The following is a 21,754-nucleotide window of genomic DNA, read 5'->3' on the forward strand; positions in this document are numbered from 1 at the left end:
CTTTGGGCCGATTTTGACTCATTTTGCACATGGTGTGGTCTGAAAGGACAATCTGAAGAATAATATTTTCTTTTAAAATTTGTAAGAATTATTACCTATCACCAATGGGCTATACAGAACTGTTTTTGTGAGCAACAATGTGATCATGCATATACCATAAACGTGCATAAATGCACATACTTCAGTACCAGTCGGAGGAGAGGAAAAAGATCTAGGTTTCTCTTTGAGGCATCTCTTGACAAAACACTACCAAGCAATGGACACCTCTCAGCCTTATGGGCCTGAACGCTGTCAACCTGCTCTCAAATCGCTTGCTCTGTTCAAATGCTTGCCCATGGGTTTTGTACATTGCTCTGCAGGACGAGCACAACTCCTTGCCTGTGCAGACATGATGGCCAAGGAGAGGGCCCTTGGCAGGTCTGGCTGTGGCCAGGTGGGTGGCAGATCCCACAAGGTGCCACCTGCCTACTGGGAAGCATAGAGCACTTTTATTCCCTTTGGGAAATAGGCAGAAGCGAGCAAAAATGGGTCCTCAAGGTGAAACATCTATTTGTTCAAGTTCATGTCTACTGTGTTCTGTTTTCAGAGTCTGCAAGCATAGATCGATAAAAGAAAAAACCACCATGGTACTTTATGAACTTTTATCTGCATATCCTACATTTTCATTTAGTGCTCTTGCTCACACGACTAGGAAAATATTGAAATGGATCCTCTGTACAGATCTGCTTTTTCTTTTTCTTTGTTTTTTCAGCCCAGCATTTAAATATGGCTTGCTCTGTACAATTAAAATGCATTTTCTCTTGAGAACAAGCAGATGATCAGTTTCACAAACCTGGAGTTACAATTCTCCTTCAGCAGCACCCAGCAAAATGAAAAACAAGACAAAACATTTTAATCACGTGTATAAAATACACAGGTTCATTAAATATGATTTAAAGTTGCCTGTTTGTTTTGGAGACTCTAAAGCTCCTACTACCCCAGACTCACAGAAATGTAATGTGATTCCTGATCTATTGAATTTCATAGGATGGCTGTAGTGGGTTCCATTATATATAAATTGGATGCAGCCAATTTACAATCTCCGATATATACTTTTATCTCAAAATGCCCTGTGAGGCAATTGTGTAAAGTACTTTATCAGGGATTGGTGTTGGTAATATTGCAAGATTTCATGATGTAAAAAATACATCAATGTCATTTAAATTGAACAAAATGGTTACCTTTTTTTTTCCTGTAGAGCATTTTTAACCATCTTCTCAACAAGTTTGTTCAATAAATACTGTATGAAACAAACATTTTGCACTTTGTCCCACAGATACAATTTGCCAACCTGATTGATTTCTTTCTCTACAACTAATCTGATTTCTTTAGGCTATATATCTTCTCTTTCATTAGAGGTGATCTTAGCTTTTTATCATACACACATCCACCACACTAAAAAGAAGATTCCATGAACTAGCCTTGCAACCAAATAGAAAAACCTGACACAAAACTCATAAAGCTGATCCCAAAAGATAAATGGCACAATGAGACAAAAGTTACACAAATTCAGAAACTTACCCATGCAGAGTAATACGGGCCAGTGGAATTTTCTTCCCATGACAGATACAGAAAACAAGTAACTTCATCATATCTGTAACAGCTTGTAAAACAAGCTCACACTAATGTTGCACCCAACTCCCCCAAATCTTGCTGTCTCTGAACTGTGAGAACTCAGAAACAGAACCACTTTTTTTTGTGGCCTCTCCATTTTACTTCTTGCAGAATCTTACCACTATGTTTTAAGTCCAACCAAAGTTACGCTTAATTTACTTTTAAAGTGTGTTTCTGGTAAGGCAACAACCTCAAACTCATCTCCCTGTTCTTTTACTAATTCCCCTTATGTCTTTGAGCAAACCCATAGTCCTTCCTTTCCACAGCATCTGCAGTTATCTGCCTTGGCTGTGGACAATTTTGGAGTCTCTTTCCCATTCAAGAAGCCAGAATCTTAGTACCACTGTAATACAAAGAACAATAATTGTTTTCAAATGTTGCAATAATATCCTCAAACAACACTGAAGTGTTTTGTGTTTGTTGCTTCTCCCATAGAGCAAAATCAAATTAATTCAGTTTACACACTCTGGGTTCTGCTCATCACATTGTTCCTCTGGGGTTGAACTTCTTATCACTATCTGTGACCACAGTTAAAGTCCAGTTTTCACTAGGTAACGCCATACACAGCCAGTCCCAGGAGAATCGAGACTCTGTGACTGCCAGGATTTTAAGCGCAACAGTAGGTGCCTACCCAGTGCCTTGGAGAGCCTTTCCATCATTTGAAATCAGAGAATAAGGGTCTGCCCACACACAGATCCATCTGAGGCCACATGCTTCTTTAACAAAGGGATAAAAGATGGCTTTTGCAAGCTGCCTGGAAAGTTAACAGCTCTAGTCTCTGGCAGGTCAAGGCAGGAGTGAATTCCAGCAGGGAACCACAGCTCGTGTCCTGCCAGCAGCGCTGCTCGGCTTGAGGGCGCTCCAGCTGGAACACCTCCACTCCATGTTCATGGGGATGTGCAAGTTTCAAGGAACACAGCTTCATGTCTAGACCCCTCCTTGAGTTTTTAAGGCCAGCAGCAAACAAACAAACAGGAACCCAACTTGGCTCATTTATTTTAATTTGCAAATTGAATGAATTGAAGTTGGAAAGAGGACAAGGAGGCTGTGACTACACTGTATTATCAAGGCAGAACCCATCTTTATAGCAAAATCAGTCTTTAAAACCTAAATACTGATCAACAGACAGGTGGACAAATCTTTCAAACACAGAGGAAATCAAGCTAAGCTTACAACCGAGCCACAATACCACAGGGTCCAAAAAGACTAGTGCTGGGTAGTATCAAACCACTGATTCCAGACCTCAAGTTGGAAAAACCCCAAATCTCAATGAATGTACTTTTGGTGGGTTTTAGGCTCCACTCTGTAACTTGTAATTACATTACAGCTTTGTATTCAGAAGTGATTTCAAACAAAAGAGGAAAAAAGACAGGGTTGTGTTGGTGCTGGAGTTAAGAAGGAATTAAGAAGAACATGAGGGGCTGAGCACAGAGGCAGCAGGGACAAGGTCATTGGGCAATGGCATGGCCATTCCCTCACCGAGTCAGCTCGGGGCATGAAGGTTATCACTAAACCCTCACTACACACGGCAAATCTGCCTGTGCTGCAGCACCTGCTGTTGATACCAATCTTTCTCCCACTCCAGCTAATGGCATCATTTCTAAGGAGGCAGGATCAGATCCATGGTTTCCTGTTCAAGCAGCAACAGGATAATTAATTTTGCCTGTCTGGAAAGAATGTATATAAACTTAAAGCCACTAAAACCTCAATCTTTTACAATGAGGTACCAAATGAAGCCCATCTTTCCCTTTGTTTACCCATACCTCACACATGGCCTAGCCAAGCAGGCCAACTAAATTTTTTATGGCAGACCAAAGAGCCCATTTCTGGAAGAGGCAGAGCCCTTGAAGTAGAAAAGAAGATGCTCAGCTCTCTTGTAGAGTAGGAGCTTTCTGCAAAGATTTAAAGTCCTCACATGATGCTAACTTTTCACACTTTGAGCAACTCACAAATGAGCAGGAAATCAGCTAATTAGGCATGTTACTGTAATTGCTTATTTTATGAAGTGGAGAGGGAGGTGTTCAGCACTTCTATAAGATAATAATGTAGAGGCAAAATTGTACAGAGAAGCAAAAATAGCAATGAATGTTATTTTTGAACAACAGTAAGAGCAACAATAGAAAAGTAACTCAATACCTAGCAGCAGGAAAAACAACAATGCCTCAATATATTCTGTAAATGTAAAACTGGATAGCTGAAGTGCTAAGGCTTGGACAACCGGCCCAAGCCAGAGTTGACCTATAGATGAATCCTGTATATTTTATAACTGATAACCATTGCGCTAACAGGTATTACACTAAGTTATAACAAACCACCTAGTTCTGATGTAAAAGGTGGAAGTGTTGAAGCCTGAGCAACAGGCCCTGAACCGAAACTGTTAACTCAGTATGTAATCCCTAATGAAATATGCATGGAGGATGTAGCTATCTTAAATGTATCTTTCCCTTCCTTTGTATGTGAATAGAATAAAACAGAGTCATGGAGACAGTTGCCTGTCCTCGAGGCCTGGTGTGAGACCTTGCGCATAATCCGATCAGATAAGCAGAGAAACTCCCTTAGCTTCTTCCTTGAGCCCTGGCCAGGCTCTGGAGGGGAATCTAATGTGAGATTGAAACCAGATATTTCCGCTTAAAACAAAGGTGCCAGCTATTCTGGCTTGCTGGTTTTTGGGTATATAAGGCTGGACCGGCTCACAGAGACTTTGGAAGCCTCACCTACGGGTGGACGCACCACGTAGGATTTCCCACTTGCCGGGACAGGCTCTCCAAATCCTCGCTGTAACCGGGGCTGCCCAGCGACTGCGGATCTGGATGATGGTAAAATATGCAAGTGGTGATGGATCTTTCTTAATCACTATTCTCTCTCTCAGGTAGTAATGATTTGATGCATTACCCTGTATTTTCCTATTTGTTTAAGTGCACTATTCTGTCTTTGCTTACTGTATGTTTTCTGTATTATTCTGTTATATTATTTAGTTATTTCTAGTAAAATATGCCTGCTCTTTTCACTCTGGTGTCTGAGTTTAATTGATATCCCTGATCAGCAAAACAATAGCACTTGGGTATATGAGTGGAGAGGAAACTCCCCTCATATGTCCAAGCAGTGGTTGAACCTGTGTGAAGCACAATTCCAGCTCTATTTTAGTCTATCACCACTTGATAGCTGAGATCCTCTGTGAATTTGAGGCGGGCCTTGATGGAGAAAAAGGACTTTCTCTGGGACCTGGTGCACCTAATCTGAAGCCCTGAACTCCCCACAGGGCCTGCGTCCATCTGGAAGGACACAGAGAGCTGCCTTCTCACTTGCTCTTCTATTTTGAGCACAAAAAAAAAATGGGAGCAGTAAATCATCTATTTAGGCATATTTCTTTAGTTGCTTATTTTATGAAAACCCAACTGTAGACAAAACTGACATTGTATTTCCTAGGAAATTAGTCTGTCAGAGAGACCTCAGATCTTATTTAGCAGCTGGCTTTTGTGCTCTTGGTATTACTGCCATGGTAAGTAATTACTCATAATGTGACATGCATCATATCAGTCTTTTAAAAATAATTAAGAAGTTGCATAGCTTAATGATATGTACATACATCTTATCCTTGCAAGTTTTGCTTTGATAACATCTGCTAGTTTTTGGAGGAAGGCCAGTTTTAAAAAGTAAAATAAATCAGTCCTAACAATGGGAGCATCTTTAGCTTCCCAAAAGTTATAAACTCCATGCCCCACTCCAGCAGAGCATTTGTGCACAAAAGTCCTGTAAGCATTTTCAAGTCTGTGAGTTGCCAGATCAGAAACTTCATGTTGAACTAGAATTTATGATAATGAAGAAGCCTTAAAAATACAATTTATTTATAGTGAGTCAGTTTAAGAACCACAGCTCACCGTCGCTGACATATTTAGCTGTAGCAGCTGAAGGGGTCACCCCTATCAGCTGTGTGCCCTTTATCCCTGCTGATATTATCCTACCTATAAAGAGGCAGCAGAATCAGTACTGTGCCCTCTCCTCAACCAGTGCAGTTCAGAGTGGTGTGACTTCAATAGCCATCAATTTTCACATTAGCACTCTGGGCTGCGAACTGCAGAAGCTCAGGAGTGAACAAACACATCCTCCCCCCTCTGCTATTGTTGTGGTTAATTGCAACAGAAGTGTATGGTGGACATCTGAGGGAGGAAACTCAAATTGTCCAGGATGAATCACCAGAGTGTACACTCGGAGTGTCTTCCTGACAACCCGAGTGTCCCTTCTGCAGCATTCATGTTACCTTGGATTGACATTTCTCTGGCTTAGGTCATTCTCTCTACCCATACAGTGTTTAGCAATCCTTGGATGTCGTAAGAATATCTATAGACTAGAGACAAAAATTAGGAGGGAAAACTTTTGCCTCCAAAATCCAAAAAGATGATAGATAACAGAATAGAAAAATCCTGGATGTCAGAACTTTTTTCCTTCTCCAAAGAAGTTATATTTTAAGAGCTGAGGTCAACAGCCCTCTTAATACATATTATTTTATTACATTCTTTGTCAAAAATCGACAGCAGTAAAGAACACTTTGTTCCACAAACCCTGCTTGTCCTCGCCCGCCTGCTGTCAGCATGCTCTTCCCCTTTCTGTATGGCACTTTTTCACTGCCTTCACCTTGCCTGTCTGTATTTCCTTTGGAACTGCCTCCTCTAGAACCTCTACGTTGATTGTTCGGGCATGGCCACTGAATACGATGGACATCAGGCTCAGGGTATGCACCAGAATTTGGCATCAGTGAAATGACTTTACATTCAGTAACCCTGGGACAACCTCTCATTGCCCCCACGGTGTGAAAGGATGGGCAGCCAGACTCCTGACCCACAACTCAGGCTCTGCAGGCTCTGCTTGGCTCACGCCTTTGCTGTTTTGACAGTCAAGTACTTCTGCTGAAGTTGGCTAAAATGAAAAAAAAAACCTTTGCAGGCCACACATGGGTGTGCCAGGGACTATACGCAAGCAACTCTTGCTCCAGGAGCTTGTCCCCCATTCCTGCTGCTATGCTGGAGGGGGTCACAGCCTCACGGAGCAACTCCGGTCAGGATCTCACAGCATCACTGCTGAGACCTGAACCTGGGGAACAGCTAAAAGCTGCCATGGCTCACATCACACCTCTGCTCCCGAGGTGGGAGCATGGCAAAATGCAGAGTGGTGAGGCAGGAGAGAGAAGAATGCTGAGGGAAAAGGGCTTGTGCTGCCCAGCACACTGCACAGGCAGGATGACTACTATTGTGAGACTTCTCAATGGCTCATTTGGCATTATTCCCAGTGCTGGTTTTGAATTTAACACCTGCTTCTGGATATCTAATAGAAAAAGAAGGCAAAAACATAAGGCTGGAGGTAGGAAGAAGAGAGACAACAGCACCAGCTCAAGGGAGCACTAAATTCAGATCAATTTTCAAACTTCAGTATTTAAAAAAAAAACAACAGAACAACTAGAATTTTTCAAAATGAGGAATGCATTTTTTCCTCATGACAAGGAAATGGCCATAATATTTAGTAAATTTTAATTTATTAATTTAAAACAAAAAATAATGAAAAAACTGACACCTTCAAAATCTTTAAAATGAAGTAGTTAAAATATTTTGTCACATTACCAATGACAGGTCATTGCTGTGACACAAAAGTGCTTTTAAAAGAACTGAGTAAGAAAATCACTGTTGAGAATTTCAGGCTGGTGTTGCTCAACCTGACTCTTCTACTTCGTCCTCATAATGTTGATGGGAATTTTGCTTTTGATTTCAGTGGAGATGAAGGGATCCTGAGTAGCCTGAAGAGGATTTAAGATTAGGAGTTTGCCTTTCAGGAGGGATACATTTACAAATGAAACAAGATGTAAAGGAATACTATTAAGATATCAGGGTATAAAAGGCTCATGGTCCCAATGACAGCAATGGCAGGAGAACACAACCTTTAATTTTCCACCAAAGATTGCCTTGCTTTAGGGAGATGGTCTAACGCATGGCAGTATCCTTTAATCTTATGAACACAGGCTGGTTTTAGAGCAGTTTTCAGCTGATTGAGGAGTTATGTAATTGCACCAATTACATCCAATTACATAATTAGAGTAAATAAGTAATAATGTAATTAGATGCTGTAATTATGTAGTTATGACAGGTAGCACTAATGTTGATAAAATCCATTATGAAACTTGCTAAGAACTGTGGACAGGGCACGTGAGAACAAAACTTTTAGGGCTTTGTTTGGTAAAGTCCTTCATTCTTCCAATGGGCAAAATCATGAATTTAATTACTATGCCAATAGCCTTTAAATTAAATAATGAATTTAATTACTATGCCATTAGCTTTTTATTTTTGCAAAGAATGGATGTACAAATCATAGGCTAATTCATATCTCTGTTTTGCTGCAAAAAATTCAGTAACTAATCATCTACACCTTTTGCCTCCATCTATGTATTTACAGATACCAAAGCTTAGGCGAAACTTGCGTGTACAAATTGCACCTCTGAAATGATAAGTCTAAAAATTTGGACATTAACCTTCACTGTTCCAGTTACCACATTAAACTGTTTCCTCTGACAAATGGACACAAGGAACATTCAAGGATTGCTGTATCGATGTAATACAAGTTATGTGCATCTCTCTGGGTTTGTAGGGATGGTATTTCTGGTCAAATGGGTCAGATAAGTTCTTTTCTGTGGGAATCAAAATTCAACAGGGGAATCATCCATGCTAGTTCTCAGTGCAAATGCAAGGCATGTAGCCAGCTTTTCAAAGTTTCTGTCTTTTGGGATATTGTATAATACCTGTCTGACTTCATAAAAGAGGCCTGGATAACAAACAAATAATAAAACCTACTGCCCTGATTTAATATTCATTAATATTTTAGCCAATAACTGATATAAGATAGTGTGCAAGAAGAATGGGCATCACTGGAAGATCTGAAGTGCTTTATTCCCACCAACATCTCCATAAAGTAACTGTCTGAAAAGCTAGAGATGTATAAACTGTGTGTTGGTTTACAATACATTTTATGCTTGATGCTTTTTTCTAAAAAGAAAAAAAAAAAGAAAAAATACTACCTTGCTTTATGAAAGCTGGATAGCTACTGATTACTTCTGTCACTGCTCAGAGCGGTATGCTAAGCACTGAAGCAAATACAGAGCTGCTGGGAAAAATCAAAATCACAGGGAATGTTAGGAGTTTGCAGCTGATGGCCACAGTTCAGTGGAATAAAGCAAAAGAAGTCTTCTGCCCCAAGGTCTTTTGAGGCAGAGACATGCAAGATAATGGGAATGCCTTGAAACAAGCTACCCCTGGGACAGAAATACAAGTGAACTTGGAAACCTGCAAAAATATTGCCTTTGAGTAAGGGGTGTGCACAACATCACCTACAAGTTTCATTCCCCCTCTTGAACTGTGGAAAACTGGGAAAGTGAAATTAGATGCATAAATAATTCCCATCCCTTCTGGCACCCAGGCTTTCAAATAATATTCCATATAATACTCTAAAACAAGAAAACCATAGTATCCCCCAGTTGTGCTATCAGTGAGCCTTCAGACCAGACACTTCACTGTTTGCTGGACAAATGATACATAAAAAATGACTGAGAGTCATAAATGACTGACAGTCATATTTTTGGATCCTGATGGGTCTGGGAAGCAGAGAAAAAAGGCTATCGGAAATTGCAGACATTTTCCCTGGTGCTTAGTTAATACTGATAACCATTCCAATGTTACTTTTTGCAATACTTTGCAAGACAGTAGCAAACAAGCACAAATAATAATTGGTTCCTAACTGCCGTTGTAGGGATGGTGAGGATGATATTTGGAACTAAACTCTACTTTCTATTAAAGAAGTTAACTGCAGCATACTCCAGAATTTTGACCTATGTGTATTTAAGGATGGATCTGAGCCGTGAAGATTGGATTTGGGTAGAAATTCTAAGTAATCTGGCTGTGAAAACACAGAATTTAGGTTTGATCCATTAAAGCTACAGAAGCAGCCATAAAATGCATACATAATCATAATAAAAACTAGTAGAGTTAAGAAAGATTTTCCAGGAGTATGATTCATGGAGTTTTTTCAGCCATATTCTGTATCACCTGAAATATAAATACTCATTCCACCTTGTCCCCTTCAAAGAGGTCCCAAGACTGCCCTGTTCTTCCAACCACCCTATTTTTATAAATACTCATTGCATTCCCATACACCCCCAGTGAGCCCCGTTCAGCAATGAATCAGTTCCACTGGCAAGCTCCAGCTGCCGTGTGAAAGGTCAATTTGAAATCTGCCTCTCCTGTGCCAGATCCTAACCAGAACTTGGTCACCTCTCTCAGCATCACAAAAACAGTCGACTTTCAGTCTGTCACAAAGTCTGAATCAGCTTATCTCTCTATCTTCAGGACAAAAAACCATACCTCAGGCTTAATTTCTGCATGGAATGTAGTACATCTCACATGCTTGTCATGTAATTTCATTACTATCATGCTGTGTTTGAAACATACCAAACATGTACACTACATCAGCTCATATGGCTGACAGCTGCAAAACTACCTCTGAGTGTTTTCCTTTTGAGTCTTCTTTTAGTCCTAAACTAAGCTGTATCTCTAAATCTCTTCTTCCAGTTGAATATCATACTTCCAGAATATTCCACTCTTCCAGTCAGATTATTTTTTTTCATTTCTTAATATTCCTTGTACCATGTGGTATACAGCAATCTCTCTGGCTCCAAGAGAAAGTCCTTTGTTCACTTAAGCAGTTCCAATTGCTTCTGCCACATAGCACTAGTATTTCTGCAGCACACCTCCCCTAGTTTTTGTACTGGGGATTTTAAACTACACAAAGATACAATTACTAATCCCACACCAGCCACTTGTAGTTTGTTTAGACATTTGTTTCTCTTTCTTTTTCCCTACTCCTTCATTCGGTCTTCCATTCCATGTAAGCTTTACACTTCTAGGTCCATATGTACCTCTGCCATCATCTAGAACAACCACTACCTTTATATATACTCATGGGAAGAACAAGCCTTCCTTCAGAGACTTAATAATCCCAAAATCTGGGTTACTACTAACCTCTTAAACCACCAGCATTCTGCCACAGAGGAACAGGGGCTTTGAGAAATCACTTCAGTGCTTGAGGTCACGTGTCTTTCAGTGCTTTTGTGTTAATATTTTAGATATTCAAATAGGAGTTCCCACCATTAATGCAAACGTAAAATACATTAGTGAATTACATCAAAAAAGTCAAACCACTGCTGCCACATGATGAATAAACTTACTATGAATATTAATGCATCCCTTGGAATTAAACATTAATATTTAACGTACATACTCGCGAAGTTTAAAATCATACAAACATTGCAGGGAGAGGAAGAAGAATAGAGAAGGAATAGACAAATGAGACAAGCCCTAGAGTCTGGAGATGTTATTGATTCCATGAATTAAAGTGCATTTCTGAGATAAGCTAAAATATTTTCATGTGTAAGAGGACAACTTGCCACTATGAATAATATCTTGTAATGGAACAGAGGATACAAGCATTTGTCTTAGTTTTTCTATCTCGCCCATCATACTGCAGAAGTGTAGATCCATTACTGCCTAACAGTATAAATACCCTGAGCTGGGCAATGAGATTGACGATTCAAAATTTCCATGGACATAGGCTATTTCTCTGTACCTGAGCACTAAATTCCCATCACCTGCCACACCACCTTCCCATATAGTGGTGACAGCACTTACAAAAGCTCCATTTCATTACAGCAGTCAACCATGCACTCCTGTCTAAACATGAGCTGTTCCACTAATGTGAGTTCTTCAAGGTAAGCTCTGCGTAAGCCTGCACAGTGGCTGGGAGTCGTCTCCTCTAACTTTAGCCAGCTCCCAATTAGGCACCTTATCTAAACTAATCATTTAGGCTCTCAATGGAGCGAGAAAGGTGATGCCAGGGTGAGTCACCCCAGATATCCTAGACACCTGTCTTAAGGCAGGATAAATAACCCAGCTTTCTGCACTAACAAGGCAGGGAGCTGGGATCGATTTAAACCAGGTGTCTGACTTGAAGACAGCTGAAGTTAAAGGAGAAGAATCTTCCCTTTGGTTAAACCCAGGTCTAGAAAGGCACCCAGCATCTCACTAGTTAGGTTGGGTAGTATGTATAATCAAAGGCTCAATGAGGGATAACGGAGCAGATACTCTCAATAAGAAATGTGGCTCCAGAAATGCATAAACAGCAAAGCCTTATGCGCATTTGGTTACACCCTCCTCTGGGATTCAGACATGTGCCACCTCTGCAACCACAGAGCCTGGCACAGGCCCTGACCAGTGCAATACCTGCCAGGAAGTCCATGGGAAGAAAATGTTACACCAGAATATCCCAGCAGGTAGGAAGAATTCCTCAAAAATGAAGCCCCAAGCCAGACAGCCTTGATAATCCATCCCTCTCTCTCACCAGAACAAACCCTCTTTGGTAGGAGGCTGGATACGAAATGTAATCAAACATCTCTCTGCCCCAGTGTCATCAAATTTTTCTCTCTGAATCAAAGTCATACTCTCACTGCTTCACAAAGCAGTTTCTGTAGCTCTTCAAATCCCTGCAGCAGCTCTTCCTGGTCTTTTCAATAGCTTGTTCAGAGCAGTCATAGGAGAAAAGCACTAGCCCTCAACACTGACCCTGTGCTTCACTGTTCAGCAGGTGATGTTATTTTGCTGGACAGCAGCCCAGAGATACTGGACAAAGCTGGAGCAGCAGCAGATGTTATGATGCATGCTCTTCTGCCCCTGGTTTGGCTAATGAGGCAGCAGAACCCACAGAGCATGAGAGCACGAACGCCAAACTAGAGACTGTGACCTGTGCCTTCATATTTTTCATTATGTTTAAGACTGGGCTTTGTTGCAGACTGACATGTGAAAACATCTTTAAAAATACAGATCGATGCCTGCTGTTGTTCAGAGAGAGGGAAAAAGAAAGATATTCTCTGCTCTAGCTGCAAGGAGCATCTCTCAGTTGCATAAAACACGTGCCAAAATTGACTTACCACAATCATTTGTGCCACATAGCTCTCTGGGCCAGTGTATTCAGTTGGATCTTTAACTTTGACAAGAACTATAAAGTACAAATAATGCCACATGTTGTGTTCTGACTTTATATGCTCCTCAAATGAAACAGTCTTGTTATCAAATTTGTCTCTCTCCAGCCCTGCAAAAAGACACGAACATAATGCAGAAAAATAAACTTCAACATAAAAATACCCAAATCTGTTAAATATGTTAGAGAAAGGAACCTAACTTAATTTAAAGGATCATAAATTTGAAGGATCTTAATTTAAAAGCTATAATCACATACAGTAACTGCCAGGCAAGAAATACCAGGCCAGAAGGCATTCCTGACAGAATTCTTTCAGCACAGTGTTTATTCTCTTTTGTGATATTTCCTCTTAATATCAATAAAAATATAATAAATATGCTACTGTTTTACAATGCCTTCTATGCTGAGGGCTATAAAATGCTTTACAAGTGTTGACTCTGATTCTTTCTAAATGTATACTGGTAAGCACACAGTGTGCAATCTAGGTCCTGATCTTGCAAAGATTTATGCACATGTTTAGCATCAAGCATGTGAACAGTCCCACTTAAGCTGCAGTGGGATTGTTTGTGTGCTTAAACCTAGCAGAGCAGGTGAGTCTCTGCAGCTTTGTAGTCACAGTCTTTTCAGAGCTGTAGTCATAAGAAATTTTTACTTTTTTCCTGTAACGGGTCAAATCCCTGAAGAAGAATACCACAATGAGGAAGGACAGGATTCACAAATGTTTTGCCTCTGTGTTACAGCTTTCCTTCCTGGATTTCTTGTGGAGCCTTCCACAGACACTAAAGCCATTGTGCTCTGCACAACGTTCATCCCTGTCAGTACAACCATGGAAACAACACCCAGCCTACAAAAAAGGAGGTATTTCTAAAGTCCCCTAGGGGAGTGAAGGTGTGCCCCTCTTTGTTAGCGCACCTCAAAATCAGCACAAGTTATCTGTGGGTTTTGTGGGGATGATTTTCATTTAATTCTTTTGTTCCCTGTTTCACATCACCTTCTGAAACAGTCAGATTTTGCTGTTATTACCCTTCTGGAATGCACTGTGCTGTGAAATAGCAAGCTGTACTTTCATCTGCATCACGCTTTTGTGAAATAAAGTCAACAGCTGCACCATCTCCATTAGTGGTGATGATGTGAGTGTGAGACACGGCTCTTCTTCAGATCCTGGGTGGAGACTGTGAAGCTACCTCTTAGCAAAGCTAGCTTTTGAGTGCTAAACCAAATCTTTTTCTTACTGAGAGGGAATAAATTGGAACCAAATTTGGAACCAAACTCTGACATTTTTCAGACTTTCCTTGTAGAAGATAACCACCTCTTAGGTCAACACTTTATTTATTGAGGAATAGTTCATTTTACTCTTTTCCCCATCAAATGTCTCAATAGCTCAGTAACACCTACCACAGATGAAGCAGGTTGTCTTTAGTATTTCCTCCTTTTTCTGTTTTTCACTCCTGAGATCAGCAAATGTATCAATGATGACTCCAAAGATTAGGTTTAGAACAATAATTATGACAATGAAGTAAAACAGAAGATCATAAACAACTCGTGCAGCAAACAAGGGCTCCTGAAACAATAATAAGGTTGCAATAAGATATAAAAATAGCACACCTCTAAAATATTAAACAACATTTTCATATTAGCTCAAGCAAAGCTACGCATCTTTCTTTTCCTAGGCCAAATTCTGCTAGCCTTATTCACAGAAATAGAGAGGGACTACCTATGTAGCTTTGGCTTCATGTACTCTTATTGCTCTGGGACTCCTGTTGTCCTTTACATTGTTTCACACAGCATGAAGAGACTAGCTTGTGTACCGGAAGCAGTGTAGATGCATTAGTGTAGTGCTTGACTGAAGATAATTACCTTGTCAGTACAGAAACAGGGATATGCAGTTTCTAGTACCCACTGAAAGCAATGATAGCTCTTCTTAATACTGCCTCGTGGCATACAGGCATGTGCGTTTATGTTATGTCTTTGTCATATACTCCAGACCAATGTCAAGTTTTCACACCAAACAACTGGAAACCAGGGGAGCATGATGCCAAGGCCAGGCTACTATACGCTGTGCCCAAGCAGGACATGTTAACAGGTTTATCACTGTGCTAATACAGTCTCATGGCTGAAAGCTGGCTCAGAGCAGGCAGACCAAGCAAGTGTCTTCCGAGAACACAACATGCACATGCACACACACATGAAGTGCTTATATTCCCTGTTTCATCACACTCTTGTTTTTACATCATAGCTACTTTCCTTCTTGCAAAGGCTGGACTGGACTCCCATTGACACTTCTAAAAATAGCAAAGTCGTTCTGTGGCAGACAAGAGACGACACTCAGTGTAAGGAGGAAGAACATAAAACCCAAGTCCTTTTCTTCACCATGATACTGACTTTGAAGTCACTGATTTTCTCAGTTTCCCACATATTCATTGGGATAATAGTATTACCCTTTGTGAAGTGCTTTAATGTAGTTAGTGTTAAGTAACTGCTACGTGGCAAGGGTCATTTCTGAAGTCTGTAAGTGTTTACAGAGTGCATGGGGATGGACTATGGTTCCTGTAGAATCTCCCAGTCTATAAGATAGGACCTAGATTCCTACTAGCAGCACAAGGAGCTCTTCTATACAGATCTGCATTGGTCTCTGGACTCTTGTAAGCCTGGCTGAGATCCTACTTGTGAATTTAATCCTTGTGTTATGGTGTGGCTCACCAAGCAAAGTGCTGTTAGATTGCCTTTATTTATGATGTTCTTTTTAAACTTAAATAAAAATGCATAAAACCACCCAAATATTAAGAGCAGTCCTTAAATGAATTGAATTTTGGAGGAAACTGCTGGAGGAGGACATATACCATGATATATGAAATTCTGTTTTGACTTCAATGCTAGTTGAGTACAAGTGAACAACAGGAACCTATTCTAGGGCAGATGCCATGCTGAATTTCAGCTAAAAATACACCTTACGTACTACAGTGGAGAGTCTTGACATATACTCATCAATCAATCCCTTTCAAAAGTTTGCATTTATAATTCCTAGTGTAACAGAAGAGTGATCCAATCCAGCAATACTTCTTAGCAGTGCTTGGAAGGTTACAATATGCTCCAGTTTTCCAGAACGGGTAAACTACTACCTAAACTACTACCTTCAAGTATCATCATCACATCAAGCTTAGCTCTTGCCATTAAAAATTTCATCTGGGATGTAAAAATTACATGGATAAATCAACCATGTGACATTAGAGTAGACTAGATACAAATAACTGTCTATAACCTCTAAAAATTGACTTTGGCATTCATGAGATGCACAGGGAGTAATGCATTTCCTCAGCCAAAACACTTACATCTTTGGAAGGCTTTCTGAGCACATCTCCCACACCACCACCATTTCGCAGGCCTTGGTTTAATACGGTCACAATGCACATGAGCAGGGTGTCACAGGTCCTTTCTATTCCATCTTCCTCCTCTTCACCTGCAAACAGGAGAGCAGCAGTTTTAGGAACCACAGCATCAAAGATCACTCATTAAAGCCACAATTCTGTATTAGAGCAAGCAACTGCAATACACATCTGCCTTTCATATTCTTCAGCTAGAATTTCACTGATCATCCCTATCCATTTGCACATCACTGCTGGTGACATACTTAGGCACATCAGACACACTTAGCCTGAAGAGAGACAAAGAAAATCCCAAGCAGTTCTCTCACCAGTAACTATGTTAATGGCCCAGAGACGCCATCTCTATTCACGGGAGTACCCCTTTTCCTTGCAAGTACTCCCACTGGTTTTAGTATGACTGCTTTGTCAGTGGGCCTCCTAAGTGCGCAGCTGACAAATAGAGGAGAAGCAATATAAACACAGAATTAGAAGCATATTTGTAAAAGGATCGCCTTCCTGTGAAATCGTTCCTCTACCTACTCATGTACAAGCCAAGTCATGTTAGCATTTCAAATCATTAAGGAGGGGCTGTCTTTTATATGAGTAAATCTGTCCATGATCTTTCCACTAGCACACATGGTCAAGAGCAGGTCTGATATACATTAAATGAAAGACTCTCCCTGACCTCATCTTGAAAACTTGGATTCTATTATTATCTCTGCTGCAGAGCTGCTGTGTAGTTTTGGCCAAGCCACAGAGGATACTGTTGTGCAGGAGATATTTGAATGTGCAGAGGAGCTGGGCTGGAACACCAGTCCCCAGGAGGAATGTCTCCCACCATGCACTCATCCCCATGCTGTGGCTGCATCAACAGCCTCCTTTTGAAGAGCCCTGCTTGAGTTGTTCCCTGTGTCCTGCTGGCTTGCACTGAAGGGTCAGGACTGTGACTGCTGTTCCTCTTGTCTTCCTTTCTCTTTAGGGATATATTTGCTTAAGCAGCAAAGGCAGTGATTCTCACTTGGTTTGCTTCATGCACTTATTGTAACATAGTTTAATAAACAACAACATCCTGCTGCAATAGTTAACTGAAACAGCATATTTAACAGTCCCAAAACACCACACTGGGGTACCAAGATAGACTTTGCTAAATTGAATTGACTGAAGGCACTCACATTACAGACAAACAATTTGGATTTTAAACATGGGTTCCCAAATTGTGGTGTATGCATCATGACTGATATTTGCAGAACAGAGCTGGTATCTGCTGCTTTTGCCATCACTGCTTTTGCTACACAAGCAAATTAAATTAGAAAGAACTCCCGATTTAGGGAACTTTGAGCAAAAAGAATAGCAAAACCAGACATCAGGATAGACTTCCCTGTTAAACTATATGCTCATTACAGACATACCACTAATAACTCCAGATTTAAAAAATGACTGCTTTAATATTGAAACTGAAAGGATTGAAACAATAAACCTTCTTTTTTCTGTCACATCTGGAAATTTTTTACTAGCATAGTGATTTTAGTCATACCAACTAATCTCCTTTGCTTTTGTATCCTGACTTTATTTCCTCCTTCCAAACATTACTCTGTCATTTTTTCTGGAGCTAATATCTGTGCTTGAGAAGATGACCAGCCACAAGATAAATTAAAAGCCCCTATAAAAGCCACAGCTTTTATTTCATTTAGGTAATTACAGAAAAAGATTTTTACTGTTCACGAGTGTGCTGGGTTTGTGTGTGTGGTGGGGTGGGGTTGGTAATGGGGGAGGGGGCTACAGAGGTGGCCCCTGTGAGAAGATTCTCGAAGCTCCCCGGGCTCCAAGTCAGACCCGCCTCTGGCCAAGGCCAGGCCAATTAGTGATGGTGGCCATGCCTCTGTGATAATGTATTTAAGAAGGGGAATCTGGGAGGAGGAGGAGTTGCGAGGAGAGCACCTCTGCAAACACCGAGATCAGTGGAAGAAAGGAGTGTGGAGGGGAGGTGTTCCAGAGCAGAGACTCCCCTGTATCCTGTGGTGAGATGGCAGGCTGTGCCCCTGCAGCCCATGGAGGTCACTGGTGGAGCAGATGCCGACCTGCAGCCTGTGGAGGACCCCACGCTGGAGCAGGGGGCTGTGCCTGAACAAGGCTGGGACTCTTGAGGGAAGCCCACACTGGGACAATTCATCACTGGGAGGACTGCAGTGTGTGGGAGGGACCCATGCTAGAGTCGTTCATGAAGAGTTGCAGCCAGTGGGAAGGACTCATGTCAGAGGAAGTTCATGGAGGACTGTGTCCTGGTTTAGCCAGGATAGGGTTAAGTTTCCCCAGCAGTGGGGGGGAGCTCTAGACGGGTTATTCAGATACCATGCAGACGTCACATCCTGGCGCCAAAGCGGGACAGTCGCTTACCGCGTGTACTGTGGGATTTGCTCTGTTCTCACTGCTGTATTGGTAGATACTTTGCTCTGTTCATTGTTATTACTGTTATCGTTATTATTATTGTTGTTGTTTGTTGTGTTGCAGTTGCACTGTTGTATTAAACCTTTCCTTATCTCAGCCCGGGGCTTTATATTTCACTCCCTTTGTGGGGGAGGGGCAGCAGCCGCGTGGTCTCAGACCCCGGCAGGGACTAAACACCACAACTTTTGGCGCCCAACGTGGGGCTAGAGAAGGCTGAGATAAGTACAAAAGGAGAAGGTGTGTTAGAGCAATCTGTTAGGTGCAATTTTTTTCTAGTTTTATTTGCATTTGTTTGATAAGAAACGTTTGCAATGCTGGCCAACTTGCTTGCGTGGTGGGGCTGGATTAATCCTTATATCCATTGTGTGTTCCCAGTGCTGGTGTTTGTTCTCGGTGGAAAATGTATCAAGGGTCTTGTTCTGCTGTACTGGTTACTGTCTGCTTATAATGGGCTCGTTTCGCTGCTTGTGGGGGTGAACCGGTACCTGTTTGCTGCCTGGTCTTTTGTTTGGGGTCTCACCCCCTCTGTGGGTGAGCCAGGGGAAGAGATTCTCTCAGTTTTTGAGAGTTTCAGCTAACCTTGGAGCATCCAGGCCAGTGTGCTTGCGGCACAATGCTTTCTAAATGTCTGCCAGATCTTGCTTTGGGCCATGCGGTACTTCAACAATAGCACCACCCGGAAACCTGCCCTGAGGGCAGATAGTTATGAATGGCAAGGTGTGTGGGAAAAGAGGGGCAAGTGCCTGAGTCAGTGGTCACCCCCAACGTTCTGGGATTTCACTCCCGAACAAGTGCAGAGTCCTGGTAAACTGGTGGAGTATTTGGAAAAGGTGTGCTGCCAATCTGACAAACCCCGGAAGACACAACTCGTTGCGATGTGCTGGGGGCTTGCCCATGCCTACCGTGTCATCTTTAACACTGTTCACTGCCCTCAAGGGGGAGAAGGGGCTGCAGGGTCTGAAAGTGAACTTACTGGTACAGCAGCTGGGCCAGGGGGACAGGCAGTGCCAATGTCAGTTGCCCCGATACGGAAAACCAAATATACCAAAAAATCCCCTCGCAGTGTACAGGGTGATGATGAACCAGGCCCATCACGAGAGCAGGAGGAAGAGCCGGAGGTAATCATCCGATCTCTATCCCTGAGTGAGTTGCGAGATATGCGGAGGGATTTCAGCCACCTTCCAGGCAAGCAGATTTGCACCTGGCTGCTCTGGTGCTGGGATAGTGGAGCTGCTGGTTTGGAATTGGAGGGGAGAGAGGCCAAGCAGCTGGGACCTTTATCCAAGCAGGCTGGTATTGTCAAGGCAATAGGGAAACAGGCTCAAACCCTCAGCCTTTGGAGGCAACTCCTGCTCAGTGTGAGGGAGAGGTACCCCTACAAGGATGATGTTCTATGTTGGCTAGGGAAGTGGACCAACATGGAGAAAGGCATTCAAAACCTCAGGGAAATGGCTGTGTTTGACATGGTCTATGGTGATCTGAATGATGAGCAGTCACCAATGGATCTAGATCAGGCCCCTTGCACGCAGTTGATGTGGCGGAAGTTCCTGCAAAGTGCACCAGAGGCACATTCCAAAGCATTAGCAGTATCGAGACACCCAGACTCAGACAGTGGATGAAGTGATTATCCAGCTCCGGCAATATGAGGGAAGTCTCCCTTCCTCCCAACATGCTTTGGTTTCAGCTGTAGAGGAACTGTCTCAGAGGCTCCAGAAAGTGGAACAGGACATGTCCTACGTTCCACCTGCACGGGCCGATGTCTCAGCCATTAGAAGCAGGCGCTTCCCCACCCAAGAGAAGGGCAGTAGAAGACACACACCACGGGGCACCCTGTGGTTCTTCCTCCGCGACCATGGGGAAAACATGAGAAGGTGGCATGGACAGCCCACTTCCGCCCTAGCTGCACGAGTACAGCAGCTGAAAGGGAAGACCACCATGAAAGGGGAGTCTTCCAAGAGAGATGCAGCTCCAGTGTCTAGTCGGAAATCCCCCAGACAGAATAGAATGGCCAACACTATGCTTGACCCTCTTGAGGGGGCCAGGAAGTCATTCTTGCAGGAGTCACTCTTAGATCAAGTGAGTGATGGTGAGCAGGATTAGAGGGGCCCTGCCTCCAGCCAGGTGGAGGAAAGGGATAATCGGCTTTACTGGAAGGTGTGGATCCGATGGCCTGGCACATCAGACCCACAAGAATATAAGGCCTTGGTAGATACTGGCGCACAGTGCACCCTGATGCCATCAAGCCACAGTGGGGTCGAATCCATCTGCATCTCCGGAGTGACGGGGGGATCCCAACAGCTGACCCTATTAGAGGCTGAAGTAAGCTTAACTGGGAAGGACTGGCATAAGCACCCCATTGTGACTGGCCCAGATGCCCTGCGCATCCTAGGTATAGATTACCTCAGGAGAGGGTACTTTAAAGACCCAAAAGGGTACCGGTGGGCCTTTGGTATAGCTGCCCTGGAGGAGATTGAGCAATTGTCCACCTTACCCAGCCTCTCAGAGGACCCCTCGGTGGTGGGGTTGCTTAAGGTTGAAGAGCAGCGAGTGCCAATTGCCACCAAGACGGTGCACCGGCGGCAGTACCATACTAACCGAGATTCCCTGGTCCCCATCCATCAGCTGATCCGTCGACTAGAAAGCCAGAAGGTGATCAGCAAGACTCATTCACCTTTCAACAGCCCTATATGGCCAGTGAGAAAGCCTAATGGCGAATGGAGACTGACCGTGAACTACCGTGGCCTGAATGAAGTTACGCCAGCGATGAGTGCTGCAGTGCCAGACATGCTAGAGCTCCAGTGTGAGCTGGAGTCGAAGGCAGCCAAGTGGTACGCCACAACTGACATTGCTAACGCGTTCTTCTCCATCCCAATAGCACCAGAGTGCAGGCCACAGTTTGCATTCACTTGGAGGGGTATCCAGTACACCTGGAATCGATTGCCCCAGGGGTGGAAACACAGCTCCACCATTTGCCATAGACTGGTCCATACTGCACTGCAGAAAGGTGGGGCTCCGGAACACCTGCAGTTCATTGATGCTATCATTGTATGGGGGGACACAGCTGAGGAAGTCTTTGAAAAAGGAAAGAAGATAATTGAAATCCTCCTGAAGGCTGGTTTTGCCATCAAGCGACAGAAAGTTAAGGGGCCTGGAAGAGAGATTCAGTTTCTAGGAATAAAATTGCAAGATGGGCGTCGCCACATCCCAATGGAGGTGATAAACAAGATAAC

General features: G+C 42.7%; 1 protein-coding gene across 4 annotated transcripts in view; it reads right to left on the bottom strand.

Moving 5' to 3' along the window:
• ITPR2 (inositol 1,4,5-trisphosphate receptor type 2) overlaps nucleotides 1-21,754 on the bottom strand; it is a 289,774-nt gene that overhangs the window by 14,366 nt on the left and 253,654 nt on the right. For all 4 annotated transcript variants that reach the window (XM_074826452.1, XM_074826451.1, XM_074826450.1 and 1 more), the window contains 3 exons: nucleotides 16,047-16,174; nucleotides 14,113-14,278; nucleotides 12,668-12,828 (listed from right to left, as the gene is read on the bottom strand). In XM_074826452.1, the coding sequence (XP_074682553.1) occupies nucleotides 12,668-12,828; nucleotides 14,113-14,278; nucleotides 16,047-16,174 (455 nt within the window). The remainder of the gene's footprint in view (nucleotides 1-12,667; nucleotides 12,829-14,112; nucleotides 14,279-16,046; nucleotides 16,175-21,754) is intronic.

This window comes from Strix aluco, chromosome 5, assembly GCF_031877795.1.
Source record: "Strix aluco isolate bStrAlu1 chromosome 5, bStrAlu1.hap1, whole genome shotgun sequence".
NCBI classification, from domain to species: Eukaryota; Metazoa; Chordata; class Aves; order Strigiformes; family Strigidae; genus Strix; species Strix aluco.